Raw genomic sequence first — 24,590 nt, 5'->3', positions numbered from 1 at the left:
CTCTTAAAGAAAGATTTGTTCTCTGACTTCTGGTGGCAACCAGGATACAAGATTATGGTAACACCGCCTGTTGATAATTGTATATGTAAGACTGTTCCAAAACAAAAGACATGAGCTTATTGCAACCCAGAACTGATTTATCTAAATATGAGAAATAACAATTCATGGAAGCAGATGCTGATTAGAAAATGCTGGTAGGTATTTATTGAGAACTTTCTACTCTCTCTTAATGATGTTTTCCCATTGGCCTCTTTAATGGCAAAAAATATTTGCCTTCTGCTGGGATTAGAGGATTAAAAGTTACTTTTGTGCCTGTGGAGATACTGTTGGTATCAACAAACAAATTTATTAAAAAAAAATTATTCAGAATTTGTTTCCTAAATAAGAAAACTAATTTTGAGAGTCTGCTCAGAATATACTAGATATTTTAATTCTGTTAAAATAACCTAGTAGAAAAATCAGAATGGCTAGAGTTGATATGACAACTAAGAGATCTCATTCATTGCTGTGATGTGAGATACGTGATTACTGGTTGTTTTGTAAGATCTCTGTGGGGGATGTGCATTGTTTTTGGAGAAAGGTTGTAGAATGGACTGAGTTGAGTGTTTTAAGTACCTTCTTTGGCTGAAGACTGGACAAAGAAAGAGGCCCTCCTCAACTACTCCCCGAAGGCAGGCTAGCCAACCCAACAGGTCACAGAAGATCACTCCAGCAGTAATGGACTTCAAACAGTAGCACAAGGAAGGAACACCGGAGGGAAAAGAGATGAACAGCTGAATTGTCAGTGAAGCCCCAGAGCTTTAACCACTGGCAAGTCCAACCACTAAAATCTTTGAGAGAGCTGAGAGTGAGATTCCTGGAGTCTATATATCTCCCAATAGTTGCTTAGACAACCATTTCCCTTTTCTACTCTCTTCTTCTTCTCTTCTTGTTCGTGCCCTGCAAAGAAATAATCGTGCTTGGTGCTCCTGCAATCTGTGGTCAGCAGTAAGAAGATCTGAGGATTTCTTTGTTTACATCAGCCTTTTTCTCATGCTAGAGCTTTGGTGTGTTTTGTTGTGACATGGGACAACATCCTTTTGGTGTCCTGCCTGGACATATTTCTGGAAGCTAGGTGACTGGATTAATCACTGCAACTGATTTGCATTTAGAGTGGTCTGGCAGATTAGACCTCCCCTGGTACAAAATGCTGCTTTGGAGATGACTCTCCTCCCACATCTGAAAAAGTGCCTGACTATCTGAAATGTAAGCACCTCTATTTAGAGCCTACCATATTCAGATGGCTGAGTTATACACACACAGAGTCACCCCCTCAGGAAAGTTCCCCCCCAGGGACCTAGAGACATCAAAGTTACAAGGAGGCTTCTACTAACTCTAGTCTACAGTCCATCTAGCTTTGGTGAAGATTGGGTTTCCCCAAGCCAGCTGCTAAAGGCCACTTTCCTAGGGGGACTCACTTTGTGAGTGTCTAATGTGGATGTCTGAAACCCAATCTTCACCAAACATGGAGGGATTGTAGAAGAAAGTAAGCTTTCTGTGATTTTTCTATCTCTACATGCCTGGTGGAGCCGGGGGGGGGGGCTCCTTGTGGAACACAGATGTTCAAAATCCAAACTTCACTAAACCTGCAGGACTTGTAGAGGAGGGTCAGGGAAAGCTTGCCTGCAAATTTGGTGTCCCTAGGTGCTTGGGAGGTAATGTCGTAAACTCAAAAATGAATTGACAAATCAATTCATCAGAAAAAAAATCATAAATTCATAATTTGTGATTTGTCAGCCTTGACGAATCACAAATCAAAAACAAATCACAGTTTTTCTAATTTGTGCCAGTCTCAGAACTCCAATCTCAGTCAATCCATCCATCCATCCATCTTCTAGAGAACTCTGGTGTTCCTGCTCAGGGAAATGGATCTGAAGCAAGGGAGAGAATTCTAAGAATCTCACCAACTCTACAGGATGGAAGCATGACAGTTAAAGTGTGGTCAGAGTGGTACAACTATTAATATAGACATGCTGCTTGTATCATATGGACTCTGCCATTGATTTAGATCACCCACATATGCCCATTCTCATAATGCTCTAAAACAGTGATTTCCAACCTAGATGTTTTTGGGCTACAACTCCCAGAAATCCTAGCTGGCACAGCTAGTGCTGAAAGCTTCTGGGAGTGTAAATCCAGGAACATCTGGCAACCAACTGTTAGGAACCACTGCTCTAGAATCTAAAATATGAAACCAGGGATACCATGAAGCCTCAAAAATATGTGGAGTTCCATACACTGATTAACAGAGTGAAAAAGTTAGGCTGTGGCAGATAGTCTGTCATTCATAGAATCATAGGCTGAAATCTTGTTCCTTGATGTATTAAGTCACAACTCAGGCCCACTGAATCAGTGGTGAGTCAATTCCTCCATAAATTCCTCTGATTCAGTTGGCCTGTTCTAGTTGTTGCTTCATATGCCAAGCAACAAGATTTTGGCCACTGAATCAGAAAATGGTAGAGGTGAAAGGTACCCCAAAGATCATTGAGTCACTCCCCTATCAAAGCAGGAAATCGCAGCTATAATGTTTCCCCTACACTTATAAGAGTAATGTGGCATATCTGTTTCCTTGAATGGTAGTGAAAACTTTTCCATGTTGCCACAGGCCCATAGGACTGTTTGCTTATGACACATTTGCATTTATTTTATACATTTGTGAAATATATATGTTGCCAAAGATCAAAACTTTTTAATGGACAGCTTACACTCAAGAAATTCAGCATTTTATTAACACGTGTCGTTTCCTCAGAACATCCTTTACATCCTTGTTCCTCAGGCTGTATATCAGGGGGTTGAGCATTGGCATTATAATGGTATAAAACAAAGCAGTCACTTTGCCTCTGTCTTGTGAGTACTTCAACTTTGGCCGCCTGTACATGAATATGGCTGTCCCATAAAATATGGTCACTACAATAAGGTGGGATGCGCAGGTAGAGAATGCCTTGGTTCTTCCTTGGGCACTTTGTCTCTGCAGTACAGCAAAGAATATGAATGTATAAGAGACCATGATCAGCAAGAAGGGAATAAAAACGATGACGATGCTGAAAACAAACACAATCATTTCAATGAAAGAAGTGTCAGTGCAAGCCAAAGACAGCACAGCTGGCACCTCACAAAAATAATGGTTCAAGGTGTTAGGACCACAGAAAGGCAACTGGAAGGTGAAAACATTAATAGTCATGGAACTCAGTAAACCACTGCTCCAACAAAAGGCAGCCAGCCAAAAACACATCTCCCAGTTCATGGTGGCTGCATAATGCAGAGGCTGACAGATTGCCACATATCTATCGTAAGCCATGACTCCAAGCAGGAAGCATTCAGTCATGCCAAAAGCCAGGGAAAAATACATCTGGATCACACAACCCCAAAATGAGATTGTTCTCCTTCTGGTCACTAGGTTCATCAGCATCTGGGGAACATTGGTGGAGATGTAGTAAATGTCTAAGAGGGACAAATTGATAAGGAAAAAATACATGGGTGTGTGAAGCTGAGGGTCAGCTCTGATCACAGAGATGATGGTGATGTTCCCAAACATTGTGAGTAGGTAGCAAGTCAGAAAAGCCACAAAGAGAAGCACCTGGACCTTGGGCTGGCTGGAGAAACCCAGAAACACGAACTCTGTCACAAAGGTTTCGTTGATGTCAGCCATTTTCATCCGTGTTATGTCATCTGTGCAGATTTAAAAAAGCAGAGAATCAGGTGTATTGAAGAATTCACACCTATTCAAGTAACATATGCTGTTCCCACTGGTCACCCATCTTTTATGAAGCTAATTTTTAAAAACAAAAATTCATTCTACCCCTGTGAATATTTTTTGTGTTCTGTGGTTGAGGCAGAAAAGTCTGCTTTTTTGGTTGACATATAAAGCTATGCATTAGGATTTGGAATGGAAACAATGATTGGCTTGAGGGCTGAATTTATCTGGGTCTTGGCACTTGGCTCTTTTATTGCAAGGATTCATACCTAAAGGATTGAATAAGTGCAATGGATGAAATGCTATGCTGAACTTTCCTGATTAATGCCTGATTAATTCTTCCCAAATTCCAATGAATCCCATGTTACTATTTTTAATTTACTATCTGTACGATGGCCACTGCTCTGTGGTAAGCATAAATTGTACAAACACATGATATTCAAGGTAAATCGTTAAGACCTTCAGGGAGATTGGAGTGAGCAGATGAATTATGATGCTTTCCTCTGATCGTAAACTCTGTCTCTGCTGCAGAAAAACAGTTTTGGCAGGAACATGGTCTGCCTCAGTGATGGTTGCACCAAACACTCACAGCAAGGACACTTTCCTGTGGGAGGTGAAGGGCAAGATGCTGCAACCTTACTCTGTCCGTTGTGTGGAAGAAAACCAAACTAACGGTGCTAGTGATAGGAAAGTGTCCTCTCCTAACCCAGAGGAGAACAGGCTAGCTAAGAAGGTGGAGTGCAGGTTGCATGGCGCACATGCGCACACATTCAAGTCTGTTCTCCACCACCCCATTATTACTCCGTGTCCCTTGTCTTCTGCTACCTGAGCCTGTCACTTCACTCTTCCTAATGACAGGGCCAGAACTGCACACTGTTGCTGTCATTCCTGTTATCTGTCCAGACAAACTGCACTAACGGACAAAAGAGGGTATCAGTGTGCATGGGATGTGTGTCTTAAAGGTACAGATGCCAATGTAGAAATAATTAACATAATCTAAATGGGAATAGCATGCACATTAACAGAGGGGGAAACATGGTCGGTGTACCTGTTTGATCTAATTCTTTCTTTCTTTCTTTTTCTTTCTTTCTTTCTTTGTCTCAGAGCATTGCACATTTTAAAATTATGAACATATAGGAAATATAGGTTAAAATAAAAAATTAAAATGTCATTAGAAATTGTTGCCAATTGTGGTCTTAAAAAGGATGGGTCATCAGAAATTTTGCAGTGCAACACTTCAAGGATTGGCCGGCTGCACAGGGGGTCCCCGAGTGTACGAGTAGTTGCAATTGTTTTCTAGTCTTGGGAAGGCTCTCTCTTTATACCCCCTGTTTGGTCTAAGGTCCAGATGCTCTGTATTTCTGTGGTTCTCTAACTCTAAACAGAATCATCTCTAAACTATCTTCACATTGAATTCAAATAGAGGACTACATTCCAAAGTAGGCATCTGACCACCCTTCCAACTAAGATTTAAATCCATGTGTTAGTCCCACTTAGAACAGAACCACTAAATGAATGGAATTTGTTACGTCTCTTTGATTCTAGATGAGACTAAATGTTGGATTTATCCCAAAGCTAAATGCAGTCCATGGGGTCCTTCAGGTATTGTGAGACTGCAGCTCCCATCAGCCCCAGTCCCCCCAGTCAGCATAACCAGTGGTGAGAGATAATGGGAGTTGCAGTTTAACAACATCTGGAGGCCCACAAGTTGCTCACTCTTGACTTCACCCTTTGGGAGAGACTATCAGCAGTTTTCTTATTATCTTAAGCTGAATATTTGCACAGACTTTAGCATAGTTCCTAACTCCAGCTAATAATTCATTTAAATCCATTGCACTTCTGCTGTTGCATCCCATGTTTCCAATGAAGTATTATGATTATGAGCAAAAATGTCTCTCTGCTCCCTCCTCCAGCAGAGGTGTCCCTTTCTTGGAAGTTCATTCAGGGGAACATCCAAACCATTGCACAGTATATTTGCTACATTTGTACTGTGGAAAAGTTAATTTTTTTGAACTATAATGCTGCCCAATCCCAGAGCCAGCATGGGTAGCTCTGGTTAACAGTATACCCCACTGACCGACCTCTTTCTTCCCAAATGTCAGTAAGCAACTATTCAAAACTCCTTTGCCCTGAAGGTAGAAGAACTTTTTACATTTGTTTAAACATGTTTACATCACTTCCTGTCCAAAGCTCTCAGAGATTAATAGGCAATTAATAAAAATTTGCTTTCATAATTTTGGTATATTTATTATTGCTTTTTTGTTTTAATCACTTGAGGAACACTCTTGGTGATATTCACAAGAAAACCCGCATATACTTGAAACAAGCTAAGATTCAAGGAATTAGTGCTAACAAGGCATGTCGGCTCTGCCGGGAAAAAGATGAAACTGTGTCACGCCTCATCTGAGAATGTCCAAAGACTGCAGAGATTACAAAACCAGAGATGACAGACTGCCAAAATTAGTGCACTGGTCATATGCAAAAAATAAAACTATAACTTGCCAGCTTCCAAAAGCCCATGGGAACATCAGTTGGGGAAGATCTCAGAAAATGACAAAGTCAAGATTTTGTGGGACACCAGACATAGTAGTAACAGGACAAAGAAATGTCTGGATCATTGACATTGCAATTCTAGGGGATGCCAGAAATGAAAATAAAGAACTGGAGAAACTAACAAAATACAACTAACAAAAAACTAACAAAAAAGAATTGGAAAAACTAAAAATCTGGTGATCGAACCATCTTGCTTGTGGATGAAACACACTTCAGTGGTCTCTGTAGTCATCGGGCCTTTGGAAACAATATCAAGAAATTTCACCCAGCATTATATACTAAGCAGTTGCAGATCTCAGAGATAACACCATCAGAGCTAGAAAAAAAAGCAATATTAGGAACAGCATACATACTTTTCCAATATTTAACAGATACTTAGTTTTTTCGTTAAAACTTGTGTCTGTTACATAATACCAGCCAATGTTTTTATAATTTTGATTGACTATGTCTGGTATTTTTGAATTATCATCATCATCTTAGAACCGCAGAGCTAAAAGGCGACCCTATGGATTATCAAGTTCAGCCCCTGTCAAAGAGGTACAGTGCGAAACTGAGCTTCAACCTTTGGCTTCACAGTCAGATACCTAAACCACTGAGCTATCCAGCAGTTCATTGCCTACTCTTGCACATATATAATAGATTATAAATACATATATTATGCATATGAATGGCATTCTATTTTTAGCAAAGGAATAAATGGGGTGGAGAACACCCACTAAAACTCCCTCCCATGTTCTCAATTTAAAGGATACTGTATGAAGAGATGCATTTTACCTGTAGTCCTGCAATCGCTATTTTGCTTCCAAAAATAAAACCAGCCAGATCTGTCGCTGAACAATTATATTCCAAAGATTATTTTCTACTCTGTTGTTATTTTTTAAGAAGAGTGAGAGGGTGGGTTGGGTGGAGGGGAGAGGTAAGATTATAGAAAAACAGAAAGATTACTTGGGGATTTGGTGTCTCTAAAGGATCACCTCATTTTGTAGCAAACACAGACCAAAAAACACACACCCTCTTACAGTGTCTTGAAGGTAAACACTTTTATGGCATCATAATCTTTTACAGACCAGAATCCATTTCACTACAAAGTACTGTTCTATAGATAAAGAGGTAGACTGACAGACAGATGAAAAACAGTCTTATTCAGCCATTTTGTACCCACTGAATACTGGGTGAGCAAAGGGGCAATGGGTATATAAATCCCTAGCTGCGAAAATAACAATGCATGTGTTGACCACATACGCAAACTGGTGGCTGATTTGCTGAGACTGAAAGGGCCACTTTTTATGCACACAGTATTTCTAACAGAGTTATTGGAATCTTGGTCAACCAGGATTGCTGTCAATACAGAGGAGCCCCTATGTGCACAGAAGGCAGCACCCTTCACATTGAGGTGAAGCTGTACCAACCGAGGGATGATTGCAAGCATCATTATTGGGAGTGACAGGGCTAGCCCCCCCCCCATTTTTCTTGCTGACATATCCAACAATACTTATAGGTACTAAAGGTACGAATAATGTTGTTCACATAAAACCAGGTCATGCAATAGATCCTGCCTATGGCAATTTTGTAACTAGAAACAATTTGTCTCTAATAATTATGCCATTTTTGTTATGCCAAAGAAACCTGAATAGGATAGTGGTCATTGTAAATAGTGTGGCCAGAAAGCCATAGAATAAAACCTATAGCAGCAACAAAATTTTATTGAAGCTATAAACTTTAATAATGATGTTCTTCTGTAAATTAGACATAGAACAGTCACCTCAAAAGAACATGGTGTAGATCATGGGTCTCCAAACTACGGCCTGCGAGCCACATGCGGCATACTTTGCCTTTTTATCGAACCCGGTGGGCCGGCGGGTGCACTCGTGTGTCTGGGAGTGCGTGTGGATGGGTGGGCGGGCATGCATGCATGTGAGAGTGAGTGTGTGCATGCAGGAATGCAGGTGTGCTGACATGCATAATGCATGTGGGAATGCATGTGGGCAGGTGGGTGTGCATATGGCAGTGTGTGCAGGAGTGTGGGAGTGCGGGTGGGCATGGGGGGGTCGAGAGTGTGGGTGGACATGTGTGCATGTGGGAGTGCGGGCGTGTATGTGTGTGGGAGTGCGGGCGGGCAGGCTATAGGAATACAGGACAACATATATAATCATTTCATTTGCTGAATGTGAGGCCTGCTGCCCCCACCCCTGGTGGAACCAGCACCAGGTATTCCACAGCTCCAGGTTCCTGGTAAGGGTACTCTTTATTGGGTCAGTTGCTTTCAACAGCAATTCCCTCTCATACCCCAGAGGACTGAGTTTCCTGTCATTGAGGCCACTGAAGTTCTGGTGATGAACAAACCCCAGTCAAGGTTTGAGCTTGGAGCCCATTAACGAATGTCAGTAGAGGTGGCTGGCCATGAGTGTTGGCCACTTTCTTGCTCTCCCAGGATGGAAACCTCTGTGTTTTACAGGTGTTCAATGAAAAAAGAAGACAGGATGCAGTGGAGGGAAAACATGAGTGTTCATAAATGAAAAATGTTGTTTTGTGGGCTGCTCTTCTGTGCATGAGGCAGAGTGGTTACCCAACAAAATTTTCATCTTTTATGAGAGAGCTGCCTAAATAGGGAGGGAGGCAAATGGGGAGAGGGCTTTGCCAACTCTAGCCCACAATTCATTCATTCATTCTTTCTTTCTTTCTTTCTTTCTTTCTTTCTTTCTTTCTTTCTTTCTTTCTTTCTTTCTTTCTTTCTTTCTTTCTTTCTTTCTTTCTTTCTTTCTTTCTTTTTCTTTCTTTCTTTATTCATTCATTCATTCATTCATTCATTCATTCATTCATTCATTCATTGGAGTTCTATCCCGCCCATCTAGACCAAAGGTCTACTTTGGTCATCACCAGGTCTATTTTGCCCCAAATCTTGTCTGAAGTATTGGGGGACTCATCAGAAGGCAACAACTGAATCGCAGAGGATTGGCCAAGAATACCTCCCCCTTTTTGACCATGAAGTGTGTCATGAGCAGAGGTCCATTTGGTTTCATTGGTGCTTCCACTGGCAGAGTAAAACTCTACATTCATCCCATTGATTTCAAGCAGACTGACTTCACTTGGATCCATTTCTTTGGAGGCAGAAAAACTTGAATAATCGTGGTACTACTCCAAAAATGTTTGCTTTATTTCTACTCACCTGAAAAGAAAAAAAAGTGTTATCTTTGAGATGACCTCCTGGGCCAACCTTGGAGTATGAGGCCTAATCCCCTGCACCAAACCTCAGTGGTTGTTCCATTTTTGCAGCCAGAAATGACAGGATGTCATTTCAGGTTTTTGGCAAAAGGTCCTCTTCCTATTGCCTGCAGAGGCCTTCCTCGTTTGCCATTTTTACAGACACATTTTCTTTTCTTTTCTTTTCTTTCTTTCCATGGAAGGGATGGCCTATGGACCACAGTTTGCTCACCCTCACTTTACAGCAAGAAGACACTTTACAGCTACACATTACAATTACATAACAAGATTGATATGATAATAATATTTATGATGATGCTAATGGTCTATTGAGGCTGAGAGTTATGGGATATGCCAGCAAGGGAATTAAATCCTGGGATTTAATTAAAAAAAACATACCCCACATTTCTTTGAAACATTTATAGCCTCTGGAATCAATATTCTGTTTGGAAAAAGAAACTGTTTGACTACAAGAAAGGCTGGGTAAGTCCAAACTGATTATGGTCATATTTGTTTAGTTCTATGTGCAACCTTCACATAGAATCTTTCTCTCTCTCTAGTAAAAAGTAAGTGGTATAACAGACCCCGCATTGAATGTTTTCCTTAAAAAAAAATTGAGTATCTGTAAATGAGATTTCTTGATTTTTTTTTCTTCTTCGAGATTTAGTGCTTCGTAACTGACTGCTGCTGAATTTGGAAAATCACAAGTGGATGGGGTAATGTTTCATACAAACTCTGGGAGTTTTAGAGAAGGATATCTTCAAATGTCAGTGTGAGGTTTCCAGGTTTTACCCAACTGAGCTTAGAACCATTCCCACTGCACACAATGTATTATTTCTTATTAATATGAGAAGCACTACAATACAATTAATAGAATTCAATATAAAGTTAGGTAATAGCCTCTATATAAACACACATCATACAAAGTAGTTTGTAAAACTAAAAAAGTATGGCTTACATCATTATGTCAGATAATTTTTACCCAATAATGGGCACCATCAAAGGCATTTGGGAGAAGTGGGATTTTCACTCCCCCCCACCATGTTTTGTCCATCTAATGAAGATGAAACCAAGGTGGAGAATCTATCAGGGATCTCCCCTACCAACTCTCCTCAGACTGAAGAAGCTACTTGGATGAGTAGTGAAATGTTTCAACCTAAGAAGTCCAGTTGCCATGATTTGCCTTCCACATCTGGGGGAACTGACACCAAATCTTCCATGGTACACAGTGAGGGGCACAGAGCATAGTGACGCAGGTATGGAGCTGCCTGTTCTTCTCAGCACTTGCACAGAACTATGTAGGGGAGAAAACGCTATTTTCTTAGGTTCCCCTCCATTCCACCCACTCCACTCTGTAGCCAAATAAGTGAGTTCCACATAATCTTGTTCCCTGTGTGAGTAGAGGCTTCATTTTCTTAGGTTTCATTTCCCACCCATTTTAAGAGGTGATTGGTTCTTTCTTTGCACATTATATTTCTTACCTTTTCCGCTGTTCCTTCAAAATTCTCAAGTATTCTTTTAAAAAAATCTTGTGCTTGACTTTAGTCTGCAAAGGGCAGGATGGTAGCTGCAGAGTACAGTAGGTGCATTTGATGTAGACGTTTTTAGTTTTTCATTATTAGCTGCTGCCTCTCTGTCTATGTCATTTGGCACAATGACTGCTAGATAATTAATTTGATCAATAGGGGTTAGCTTCAGGCATCCAGTAATACCTTCTATAGCTTTCATTTAGTGCTTTCATTGAGCCCAGAAGCTTCAATATAAGGCAAGTGTATGAAAGAATTGTTTGGTTACTAGTGACTATGGATATTTCAAATCACCCTTTCGGTCTTTGAAATGATCCCCGTCCCTGCCCTTGTTGCCAGCTGATGTATAGAGAAAGGATGAAAAAGAACCAAGACCTTACCAGATCTATGGGCTTGTGTGGGAATGAGCAATCAAAATATCCAGTGAAACCCTAGTAGGATGGTTGGGGGAAGAACATTAGAGAAGATATGAAAAGGTCTCATATGTGCAACCTTTAATTGGTTTTGTGTTGGTGAACTTCAGTTGGCATTGAACTTAGAACAACTGGACCACTTCTGGTGTGCTCAAGCTTCTACTCAAAGGCACCAGGAGCAGGCAAGAATGCTGCCAGGCACAGTGCCATGGCCATAGGCAGACATGTGTAAAAGCAGCAGAGTGTGAACACAGTTTCATGTGTTAGCTCATAATTGGAGCTGGAAGCTTTGAAATGTTGGGGAGAGGTGACTCAGACAGTCTTTCAGGTTTGCAAATTCAACTTCAAAGGAATCCCATGCTTAGCCAAACTGGCACCCAAAAGGGGGGGGGGAGGGAAAGCCAATTTGAATATATGCCCAAGATGACAGAAAATCTTGCTGTGACACTTAGATGCTTTCATTAGTTAACATTTCCAATTTTTGAGCTATCCACAGCATCACTTTCCAACCTAAAATGAACTGAAAAGGGGAGATGGAGGAATCAAGGGGCAGGAGCCAGAAGATTCCATTTTTCATATTCTGCATTTATTAATTACATGATCAAAAAGTCAATGAACAGGTACAGGCTGCCACTACTGTACATGGAAATCCTGTGTGACTGAAGCGTTTTCTTTTAACTTGACTGTACGCTTTGCAAAATTGTCCTTGGAGCAGCCACAGGGTTGTCCCGATGCAAGAGTGATGTAGTGATTGCTGTGAAAGATTATTTTAAAAGCCAAATAAGTGAAAATGCTAAGTGTTTTTTTTAAAGATCCAAATGATTGATCTTGAACTACTCAGTTCTTCACTGTGCATTTAAATATGTCTAACTCAGTTCCTAATTTTAGCTCTTATTTCTGATTGAAGGTTCATTCTACTGGAGAAATGGAAGAGGTGAACGACACTCAAGTGTCTGATTTCATTCTCTTAGGATTCTCGGAATCTCCCAAAGTCAAGCTACTCTTGTTTGTGCTCTTCTTGCTGATTTACCTTCTGACCCTGACAGGAAACATGAGTATGATTGTGCTGATCCAGAGAAATGTCTTCCTGCAGTCTCCCATGTACTTTTTCCTCGGCAACCTTTCCTTCATTGATATCTGCTACTCTGCCATTATCATCCCCAGGCTGCTGTATGATCTCCTTACAGACAGCAAGTTGATCTCGTACACTGCCTGTGCAATTCAGATGTGGTGCTTCACCCTGTATGCCACCACAGAGTGCTACCTTCTAGCTGCCATGGCTTATGATCGCTTTGTTGCCATCTGTAACCCCCTGTTTTATCCTGTTGTCATGTCCAGAAAGGTCTGTCTACAGCTGGTGGCTGGGTGCTATCTGGTAGGCCTAGTGAATGCCTCTGTCCACGCCAGTGGCATATTTAGGCTGTCTTTCTGTGGCCCCAATGATATCAGCTCCTTTTTCTGTGACATCCCTCCTTTGCTGCGACTCTCCTGTTCAGACAACTATGTTTCCAAGGTGGTTCTCTTTGTTCTGTCCACTTTTGTCGTGGTTGCAAATGCAGTGATAGTTCTCATCTCCTATTCTTATATCATTTCCACCATTCTGAGGATGCAGTCCTCCACAGGTAGGCAGAAGACTTTCTCAACCTGCGCTTCGCACTTGGCTGCCGTTGTGTTGTACTATGGGTCCTTAACGTTCATGTATGTACAACCTGGAGGTCTTGAGGCTGTGGAACAGGATAAAATAGTGTCAGTCTTCTATACGATTGTGATACCCATGCTTAACCCTGTGATCTACAGTCTGAGGAATGAGGAGGTGAAAAAAGCCTTAAAGAAAAGGCTATGCAAGAGAAACTTTGTTCAGCAGCTGAAGTTGTGAGGATTTTTTTAAAATATGGTGGTGATTGTAAGGTTTCTTATCAATGACTCCTCAGTTAATGGAGCAGTCAAGATATAAGATAATGTCCTTTTATGGATTGGTTATAAGAAGAACTGAGAGAGTAGAACTAAATGATCAGCACTTGTAACAGGAGGGTACAACACGGAATTCTCTTAAGCATCAGTAACAGGAATACTGGTTTTTTTTTCACCTTGCTCATAAATGACTGAAAGTTGGGGTGAGCAGTGGGAAATGGAATGAAATGAAATAAATGTAGGTTTGCTTTTCACACTATAGATTGGGACTTTAATGCAGGGGGTACAGCTAAATCTTCCTGCTTGCAGTCTGCATTGTTCAGCATTCCAGCAAAACTAAGAGGAGGTGGAGTGGAAAGGGATGGCTACTCTAGGTTGCCATCTTTTCAATTATTAAAGAGCTGAGTGCAAATGTGTGACTGGGGCATACTGTAGTTTCTAGATAGCACCCAACTGTCCTTGCCCATGGGCATCCGACCACTCCTGGAAGACATGAGACTCACAAATGTTAAAGGGAGAGAGAGGCAAGTATCATTTCGATTCCCCCCCCCCATCCCTCAAAGCAAAGGCACAACACAGGGCCACAAGGCATCACTTGCAAGGTTAATTATGCGATTCATATATGTCCAGAGGCCATCTGTTCCAGCTCTAGAAGCTGTACTTCAGAATGTATCTGTTCTCCCCTCTGATGTTTAGAACTTCTAAGTGATCACGATGTGTGTCTGCACCTCTTCAATCAGTCTTCAAACAGAATTCTTTAAATTGAGAGCTAAGGGATTAATTGTAAGTCATCATCAAAGCAAGGAACTTCTACTTCAAGTAGACCTTTGGCTAAAAAAGAACAACAAAACTCTATGCACTTTCCTGTCTCTGTTCTCTAAGGCAGACATAGGCAACTATGGCAGGTGCAAAGGCTCATTTCCTAGCCCAAGGGCTCTCCAAGGGCTGTGCAAGCCACTAAAGATGCCCTAGAAATGCAAAACCAGAAAGTGGAAGGAGCTAGATGAGCACATTCAGTTTTACAAAAATGTTATTTTGTGGTAATAAATGGTGACAGGGAAAGGACTCTGTGACTTCAAGAAAAAAAAGGATTACCAGTTGTAGAGGTTTCAGAAGCGGCGCTTCATCTTTGTTTTACCAACAACCACAAAAAAGAGGAGATGTGGGCTGAGGAAGGGCAGGGGCACCTAAAACAGCTTGGTTGTTATATTTGTAAACAGTTTTCAAGAAGGAGACCTCTGTTAATTGGTTTCAGTAAAGACAAAAGCAACTGTGGAATCTTTAAGGATATCTGATGTATATGAATAATGTGTCCAACAGAAGAGGGTGACAGCTTTCGGGGGGGGGGGAGCCACAATTGGAGAAGACTTTGTTTCTACACTGAGCAGAAGGCCTCTTCAGAATGTTGAAGAAACGGACAATTTAGAAGGTCATCATCAACATGTGCTGTCAAGTCAACTTTGACTCATGGTGACCCTTTTCATGGTTTTTCAGGTAGAGCAGTGGTCCCCAACCTTGGGCCTCCAGATGTTCTTGGACTTCAATTCCCAGAAATCCTGGCCAGCAGAGGTGGTGGTGAAGACTTCTGGGAGTTGTAATCCAAGAACAACTGGAGGCTCAAGGTTGGGGACCAATGAGATAGAGGATACTCAGAGGTAGTTTACCATTCCCTTATTCTGGAGGTGCCCCAGGACTGTGCAGCTTGCCCAAGGCCATACTGGCTGGCTCTACTAAAAGGAGGAACAGTGGGTAATTCTGCTTCCAACCTCTGGCTCTGCAGCCAGTTACCTAAACCACAGTTATCCAATGAGTTATCCACCCAGCTTTTAGAAGATAAGAATATAGGAATAACAATAAAAGAGCAGATTGAAGTAGATTAAGATAAACATTTGGATGAGTTTGACATGGAAGCCAGAGCAGGAAAGCCTTAAAAGCCATGGTTCATCAGCACGGTAAAAGTAACAGATGACACTGGGGTAATGAAAGGTCAAGCAGAAGACTGATATAGTCTGAATCATGTCCTGAGGAAACCATATAAAGAAGGAGTTGATACCAGCCAAACACAAAGTTCCAGTGATATTTTTTGGTGGCATACATCAGTGGATTGCAGACAGCTGTGTATCTACCTTATGCCCCAGCAGTCTGATGTAGAATTCTATGAGAACTTGTGTATTCAAGAGATAGAATTGTATCAAGCATCCAGTGAAGGAAATGGCTTTATAGTCAATCTTGACAACATCCCATGCATCATGTTGGAGGGACAGCAATGACCAATAAAGAACATGTTTCTGTGGGGAAAATATGCATGGAGTTTGGAGTTTGGAGTCTGTCTTGATTAAAGTGATCACTCCGAGATTTCTCATCACAGTGATAATACTAGAAGGGACAACGCATAAGGGCAGAAGCTGCTATTCTGGATGATATACAAATTCTAAGAGAACAAATTCAGATAGGTATGTATGAGTCTCTTCAGCCATTTTTATGTGTTTTATGTGTTGGAGTAAAAAACAAAAAGCAGGGCATCTTACAAGTTTTGCTAGGAAACTGAAGCAATTCAGTTTCTATGTTTCTTCCTTTTCTTTCAAATGGAAATGATAAATACTATGTATATAAAGTCATATGTATGGAACTGAGTTGCTTCAGCTTGTGTGTGTATACATGCAGTATAAAAATACACACACATATAGCTGTCTCTGTGTGTGTGTGTGTGTGTGTGTGTGTGTACGTATGTATACACATACAGCACACGCACACACACCAACACACACACACCAACACAGGCATATGCAAAAATATAAATTTGTTAAATTACACAATATATATTAATTTTGTGGTAAATACCTAAAGCAAGAAAACATATTTTCCCCACTTGTTAAAGTTTATGATTCTTTTGGGATGGGGGTTCTGCCAAGATTTTGTTTCCTCTGAACAAAAACAACTATATTTTCACCCTGGAATCTATTCTGTTTAAAATACTATAAAACTGTGCCCATAAATATATCTGAGACTTCATGTTTATAGAGATATTTTCCCATAAACTAGCTGAAATACATTTCATCAAGTTTTATTCTTCAATTTTTACCAGAATGTTTAGCCTGACAAACGTTTATTAGGGTTAAAGTTCCCCCTTTCCTGACAAGTATATTCCTGCTGCTTCTTGCCTTTTCTATTCTACACTTCAAACCCATCTAATTGCAAATGAGTCTCGGGGCACAGTTATACTGTAGAAATAAACTGAACGCTGCTTCAGGTTTTTTGAAGTCCATTTATTGTCATGTGGTCTTTGTGTTGGTGTGTGCATCCTAATGGGGGAACTAGTACGTAGTTTGATGCAGTATATCAGTCCGGGATTTCAAATCATTTCATTTAGAAGCAAATTTGCAATTATGTGTTCCAGATGGGGGTGGGTGGGCATAAATACAAATGTTTCATTTTTTACTCCATCAAGTGAAATCTATAAAAGGGGCTGAAAAAGGACCCCAGGGAAAGAGTGGGAGAAAGGGAAGCAAAGGCAGAAAAGTGCCAAGGCCACTTGGAACCCCCCCCCCAACCTTTTGTTGTTGTTATTGTTATGATAGCTGTTTGGCTTGAGTGATCATCTGACAAGGGCTCCTCTCCTCTTACCTTGTCTAGCTCAGGTCACCAGTTTAGCTCCTTCCTCCTTTCACAAGAAGAGTAGGAGGTGGAAAGAAAAGTATTGGGGGAATGGGGAAATTGCATGTTAAAAAAGCAAAGGCAAGCAGTTGTCAGCTACATCTGAAGAGGAGATCCTCACCACTGCTGCCACCTTTAGACAAACAGATGGACATGTGCCCCCACACTGCATACTTTGTCACCAGTGTTTCTTGCCAAAGAAGAGTTGACTAGTCCCGTTAAGAGCCCGATGGAGTCTGTTTCCTCACGGTCCTCTTGGAGCCTCTGATTTCCTTCTCTGGCATTTCTCTCTCCTCCCTTCACGGAGCTCTTCATAAACTGAGTGGTTTTTATTGTTGTTGTTATTTTTGAACTGGCCTAATGCTAGATCACAGTTCCAGACTGAAAACAAAATTATAATGGATCAGACTGCAACGTCGCCCTGCATCCTGAAACATGTGATCCTCGGTTTCAACTCTGCTCTGGAACACAGTTCCATTGTGCTACTTACGAGAACTAAACAAACAACAACAAGAGAAAGATATGGAAATTGCCAATTAGCACTTTGTTAGCATCTTGAGATAGCTTTTGCTGTTGGCAGGCCTGAGGAGAGGGGGGTGCAGTTGGCACATTATTCCGGGGCCCATGGAGCCATGGAGCTCAAAAGGGGCCCATGAAGGGAGAAATGTTTTAAAATTTACGAAACCAAATTTCTAAAAAGAAAAACAATATTGGATATTGTGATGAAACCGTTATGTTTCATGTACTGTTTGATTTGTATTTTCTGTTTTAATTCAAAGGGCCTGTGTTAGAGGAGTCCTGGCTGGGAGGGGGGGGAGAGGAGTGACTGCCGGCCAATTGACAGTCTCCAGCTGGAGATAAGGGGATGGGCAGAGCCTCTCACTCTCTCTCTCTCTCTCTCTTGCCTGTGAGCTGTGCTGCTGGATGGGAGAGCTGCTCTGAGGAGGCAGAGACAGGAACCCAGAGATAGGTAGATAGCGTTAGGGGTTCTATTTTCTTTGAGTCTCTGTGTTCCCAGGCCAGGTGGTTTTAATTTCATTACTTATTTAAGTACTGTATGAATATATTTTATATTTCATTTCAGTTTATTAATGTTTATGAAATGTCATCTCAAAAATCTGGAGCTCAAAAATGCAAGGAAAAATAGAAACGTGATGATATTAATAAAAAGGGATGACAAATGCGTTTCCAATTTGGCGTTAAATGCAAAACAAGCAAAACTAACCAAAAGGAAATTTTAAATTCAGAACAATGTGAGACAAGTGCAGAACTGAAACAAAGGTCAAAATCTCACAGTTTGTATTTTCAAGAGACATCAAATCAAGTAAATTCTCAATTTAAAGATTTAGAGAAACAATTGAATGTTAGTGATGAGAGTACTTCACCGTCTACAGATTCTGGCCATGGAAGACATAGTGAAGAGAAGAGTAGGTCAAATACTGGAAATAATATTGGACTTCTTATAACAGAGGTGCCTTCTCAATTGGATGTAGAAACTATGTTATTAAAGGTCATATTGGCTTTCCTAAAACATTTCCCAAAGATATAGATATAGATAAACAGATTTTTCTCCAAAGTATTCTAATATGTCGAAGTTTAAATGGTGAAAAACATGACCCAGATTGGCTTGTCTGGAGCAAAGTTAAACAAGCATCATTTTGCTTTCCTCATCAATTACTGTATTTTGGAACAACATTTGTTGCAGCATTAGTTCAGCAGCTAAGTCTATGCTTGCATCAACAAAAGGATGGTCAGCAGCTAAAAAGTGGCCAAAATTATGTATTTGCATCCAAGAACATAAGAGAAGCAATATTCATAGGCAGTGCTATCTGACTTGGCGAGAACTAGAAAAACACCTGTCATCTGGCAAATGCATTGGTAGTCTATTGGAAGCATCAATTGAAACAGAATCTGTCAACTGGTACAACATTATGAACCTATTAATTGATGTGAATGGGGGCTTGCTTTCTGTGGCAGTTCCCAGCGCATTGGTCAAAAAAATAATGGAAATTTTCTGGGATTCATAGAGTTGTTGTCTCATTGGGATCCAGTTCTAAAAGAACATGTATTGCAAGTTAAAGAGTCAAGGGAGAATGACTTCAAATACATTATTTCAGTGCTGATTCCCAAAACAAGTTAATTGTTGAATGTTCCTCACTTATAAAGCAACACACGTTGGAGGACAAGAAAACTGCAAAGTAAGGTAAAGGTAAAGGTTCCCCTTGACAATTTGTCCATTCCACCCCAGATTCATCCCATGTTGAACAAACAACATTTCTTTTGCGTTATGTAATACCATATGAAAACTCCTATGACATTGTAGTAAGATTTTTACAGTTTGTTGACACAAGCCATAAAACGGGATATGACATAGCACAGATGATATTAGAAACATTAAAAGAACATGATATACCACTGTCGGATTGTCGTGCACAGGGCTACGACCATGCAGCCAACATGGCAGGGAAATATAAAGGTGCACAAGCAAGAATACTTCAGCAATGTGAAACAGCTTTATTTTCACCATGTGGATGCCACACACTTAATCTGTGTGGAAATGATGTGGCAGAATGCATTCCTGAAGCCATAACATACTTTGGAACTGTGCAAGCTGTTTACAACTTGTTTAATTCTAGTCCACAGTGATGGGCAATCTTGCAGAAGTGTATTGGCTCTTCTCTTCATGACATGCCTAACACACAGTTGTCAGACTGTGTTGATAGTATAAAGCCGTTTGTAGCCCACCTGCCAGGCATCAAATTAGCATTAGAATCCAGTGGTCAGGGAACAGGGGTAAATTACCCCAATTGGGGTAAAAATGAAAATCCTGGGGGTAATGAGGGCACAACCCTAACCCCCTTCCCTCCTCCTCCTCTTCCTCTGCCCAGAGGGGGGTCCCCGGCTGCCTGATCGCCCCCTTCCCACCCCCTTCTCCGGCCCAGCTGCAACCAAACCACGGGGGCTGGCGGTGGGCTCTGTCTGGCAGCGTACAGCAGCAGGGCCAGCCATGGTGGAGGGTGAGGTCAGGGTGAGTGGCCAGAGTGCCCCAGCCAGGAGGAGCCTCTCCTTCCAGGGCCTGGAGAGGTGGATTGTGACAGAGGGCACAGCTATGACTGCAGCCCGGAGAGGCTCAGCCTCCCAGCACCGGGCTGCCCCTGCCCCATGCCCCGTCCCCATTACCATTCCCAGAGGAGCCCATCGGGCAGCAGCGGCACTAGCCTGACCGCACGGCTTCCTTTGGTGGCACCTCTGTGCTGCCGGCTGGGCCTGGCAGAGCCTCTTGCCCTTCATGTGGTAGCTGTCACGCCACTTCAACAACGAGGCCCGCCGGAGCCTTGACGCCGATGCCCGACACAGCCACCCCCGCGAGCAGCCACCGGAGCCATTGCTGGTGCCAGAGTGGGAGGCGGTGTCAGGTGCACCCAGCAGGTGAGCCACCTGCTGCTCTTCAACAGCCGCCCAGGAGCCACCTGCCGGCAGAAAGGTAGCCGCCTCCGGGGGGCCAAGGACTGAGCGTGGCCCCATCAGTTGGTGGCAGAGGAGAAGGCGTTGGCCTGGGGCAGCCTGGGCATGGGCGGTGGCGCTCAACTGGCCATGTGTGACCGAGATCCTTCCTTTCAAATCAAGGGGGTAATGTCAGCGTATATAAATTTTTTAGGGGGTAAAAGGTGAAAAAGTTCCCTGACCCCTTCATTAGAAAAACTTTTGGAGTTGAACCTAACTGCCAAAACAAGAACAGAGGTTATTGGAGCTTTGTCTTATGTCACATCTTTCATTTGTGTGATAATGTCTGTTGTATGGTACACAGTTTTAATTCCAGTTGATATCTGTAATCAAGGTTATTCAGTCCAGAAATACAGCACAGGATGTCAAAGTGTCCCAACTTAAAAAGCTTGATTTCAGAACTGACAAATCTTCGGAACAGCTAGAAAAGTATGTGGAGCGAAGCTAAGCATGTTGCTTCTAATTTATGCATAGAAGTGAAACTCTCTGGAACTCGGAGTCAGGGTGAAGCAAAATGCAAAATGGATGAATCCCCTGAAGAAGCATATTTCAGAAAGTCTGCCTTCTGTGTAATATTGGATAATGTTATTGGTGGACTGACTGACTGTTTCAATGCTGCAGTGAACATTTCTGAGAAGTTCAACTTCTTCTGGAAGTGCCTATCAGTTCCTCAAGATGAAGTGAAAGAAAAATCAAAATTACTGGCAGATCAATATCCCGCTGATATCAGTGAAGATCTTGTAATGGAGATAAGTCATTTGCCATCTGTTCATCAAGCAAATTTGGAGAGGGCCAAGTGAGTCCATTGGAGCTATTTATTTATTTTTATTTATTTATTTGTTCCATTTTTACCCCACCCATCTCAGTTCAGAAATCTACTCTGGGCGGTTACAGAATACAAAGATAAAAACAGCATTAAAATAACTTTGATCATAAGAGTAGAAAGATCAATAAAGAAAACAGGATCCAAGATGGGATAATGAAGCTATGTAATGGGAGGAGGGGAAGGCCTGCCGGAAGAACCAAGTCTTCAACTTCTTTTTAAAAATTCCCAGCGAAGGTGCCAGTTGAATCTCCGGGGTTAAGGTGTTCCAAAGATGAACTACTGAATTGCTTGAAAAGATACAAACTGGAAGGACTCTTTCCAAAATATGTGTCTGCCTCCATATTCTGTTAACAATTCCTGCCACTGTTGCCTCTGCAGAGTGCTCATTCAGCAAACTAAAGCTGATTTAAAAAAATTATCTACGTTTGACTATGTCACAGGGGCGACTGGTAGATTTGGCAAGACTCAGTATTGAATCTGATCTTGCAAAAACAATTGATCTTGATGATGTGATTTGCAATTTTGCCAGGGAAAAGGCTAGGAAAGCACCTTTGTTTAGCAGAATATAAATATCATTTATGTTCAACAACATCTCAACTATAATAACCGTTATGAGCTTGTAAAGTAGTATTAAATTCATTACTTGTGTATATGGTTTCATTATTGTTTATATACTAATATGTATTATTGTTTTTATTATCTTTTACAAAAGTACCTGTCCTCTTTTTAATATATTTGCAAGAAAAGTTTGAATGTAATTAATAAATGTACAATTATGACTTTATTGATTTATGTGTCCATGTGTAGGTGAGGGGGCCCATATATTAGTCTTGTTCCACACTTGATAATAATCCTCTCGGTGGCCCTGGCTGTTGGAGCTCTGTTCAGGAATTGCTGTCTGGCTCTGCCTCTGTCCTGCTGACTCCTGCAAATTGTCATCTGGACCACTACAATGATTCACCTGGAACAACCCAATTTGGTAAACTGGAAACAGACAGGGAATCAAATGGTATTTCCCAACTATGCATTCATACCCTGACTTTACTTGCCCAGGAAGTTTCCTTTAGTACCATGCCTGACTCCTCCCCAAACTCTGGGATGCAGGCTATCATTCTTTCTTTCTTTCTACAGAAGATAAAGAACAACAACATGCACTGGGCTATGAGAAGGCATAAGCACTTAGTTCTTCCATCCCTCATCTACTGAATCTTATTAGAGTAGTCCTAGATCAAGCTGGAATTTTTAGCATGTATACATTACTGAAACAGCGATGGCTACATTGGCTTGGGTATGTTATGAGAATGGCTGACAGATTCCAAAAGATCTCCTGTATGGAGAATTAGTGCAGGGAAATCGCCCCAGAGGGAGACCGCAGCTGCGATACAAAGATATCTGCAAGCAGGATTTGAAGGCCTTGGAAATGGACCTCAACAGGTGGGAAACCCTGACATCGGAGCATTTAGCCTGGAGGCAGGCATTGCATCACGGCCTCCCCCATTTTGAAGAGACCCTTGTCCAGCAGGCTGAGGCAAAGAGGCAGTCGCGAAAGCAGCAAAATCAGGGAGCTAGACGGGGTACAGATTGTATTTGTCTTCAGCGTGGAAGGGATTGTCACTCTCGAATTGGCCTTCTCAGCCACACTAGATGCTGTTCCAAGTCCTCCATGCAGAGCACGATACCATAGTCTCTTGAGACTGAAGGATGCCTAATCTAAATTGGGTTAAAATAATGAAGTAAATATTAAGCATCATGAAGGGGAGAGTGGATATCACAGACTAATTCCCCACAATTTCTAGAGATCCCTAAATTTTTAATAGTAAGTTATTCTTGAGGGATTGACATTTTCCTGGCCTCACAAGATAAAGCCTTCTGCTTTGTTTGGCAGCCAGTGTTCTCAGGATCTCTGTGAATTTGCCTCCCCCTTCACTGCAGTAGGTTTAAAGAACCTTAAATAGCTATTAGAGGCAAAACATCTTTTATCAGTGCAAGCTTTCAACCTAACACTAATTCAGCTCTCCTACAATGCTATTTCTGTGCCACTGTGGGTTGATTAAAACTGCAAATATGCAGTGTGATTCTTTTCATTTTTGGAACAGTGGCATTAGCTAAACCAGACTGTACTTTTCAGCATCTTCCACACTAGAAACATTTCTGTTAACCTGTGATGTTGCTGAACCTTGCGAGGATGGCTGAGAGACTGTGGTAGCTGCAGTTGGGGGCTGGATATGTTATTTTTTGGAGCTGTGCTCCCAGTGTCTCTCAGCCACAGTGGCCTGGGGATTCTGGGAGTTGTAGTCCAAAGAAATGCCTCCAAGTTTTGGTTGTAGTGCAAAACCGTGACATTTTTTCCAATTCTGCTTAAATATATAATTGATCAGAAACACCACAGTTGAAAATTCTTTCTTCAATAAATACTTCTAGTTTTGGGGATCTCTTCCTGCTCTGGAAATCCTGGTATTGATGCTTGGATGAAGCTTTAGCTGCCATTAATTTGATCACAGTATGCTAGAAGGAGCCACTTGGTACAGACATTCCTACATCTTCATCTAAGCATAGCCTAGAAACCCTCGTAGATCCCCATTGGTACATTTGCCATGATGGTTTAGAAGAAACATCACTGTATTGGTTGTTGTGGGTTTTTTTGGGCTCTTTGGCCATGTTCTAAAGGTTGTTCTTCCTAACGTTTCGCCAGTCTCTGTGGCCGGCATCTTCAGAGGTGCTGTCCTCTGAAGATGCTGGCCACAGAGACTGGCGAAATGTCAGGAAGAACAACCTTCAGAACACGGCCAAAGAGCCCGAAAAACCCACAACAACCATTAGGTCCCGGCCGTGAAAGCCTTCACGAATACAAACATCACTGTAGTTTGGCCACCTTTGTTTAGAAGTGCTAGAAACAGGAAGAAACACATCTCTGGTGACCAGATGCTGGGAACGGCACAATACAGGAAAGCTGTCACTCATATACAGTAGTTTACTTGGGAACTTTTAGAGGCTTCTACTTTTGTTATTTGGAGAAAGAGAATGCTCAATACAAGGATTCTTTGTTTTAATTCAAACCCAGGGCACTGAGTGCTCTTATTCTCTGTGCAATCTCCATTTGCCCATATTAAAAACTCAGACTTGCTTACTGTAGGCATCCTTCAGTCTCAAGAGACTGGTAACGTGCTCTGAATTGAGGTCTTGGAATAGCATCTAGTGTGACTGAGAAGGCCAATTCGAGAGTGATGATCCCTTTCACACCGAAGACAAATACAATCTGTCCCTTATCC

At 41.7% G+C, this 24,590-nt stretch overlaps 2 protein-coding genes across 2 annotated transcripts; one reads left to right on the top strand and one right to left on the bottom strand.

Annotated features, from left to right (window-relative positions):
- Positions 1-1,697: 1,697 nt before the first annotated feature.
- On the bottom strand, positions 1,698-7,646 carry LOC110078303 (olfactory receptor 2G3-like). The gene has a single exon (XM_078383510.1). The coding sequence runs from the start codon at positions 3,692-3,694 to the stop codon at positions 2,756-2,758; it is 939 nt and encodes a 312-aa protein (XP_078239636.1). The 5' UTR covers positions 3,695-7,646; the 3' UTR covers positions 1,698-2,755.
- Positions 7,647-8,542: 896 nt separating this feature from the next.
- LOC110078302 (olfactory receptor OR9H1-like) lies at positions 8,543-13,302 on the top strand. Its single transcript, XM_020792304.3, has one exon. It carries the CDS (start codon positions 12,352-12,354, stop codon positions 13,300-13,302), a length of 951 nt encoding a protein of 316 aa, XP_020647963.1. The 5' UTR covers positions 8,543-12,351.
- Positions 13,303-24,590: the final 11,288 nt, after the last annotated feature.

This window comes from Pogona vitticeps, chromosome 1 (genome assembly GCF_051106095.1).
Source record: "Pogona vitticeps strain Pit_001003342236 chromosome 1, PviZW2.1, whole genome shotgun sequence".
Taxonomy (NCBI): domain Eukaryota; kingdom Metazoa; phylum Chordata; class Lepidosauria; order Squamata; family Agamidae; genus Pogona; species Pogona vitticeps.
The sequence above is the reverse complement of the archived record's forward strand: the minus strand, read 5'-3'. Positions and strand labels throughout refer to the sequence as shown.

Coding starts and splice junctions, on each gene's coding strand:
- LOC110078303 (XM_078383510.1), bottom strand. CDS start 3,694: ATGAAAATGGCTGACATCAACGAAACCTTTGTGACAGAGTTCGTGTTT.
- LOC110078302 (XM_020792304.3), top strand. CDS start 12,352: ATGGAAGAGGTGAACGACACTCAAGTGTCTGATTTCATTCTCTTAGGA.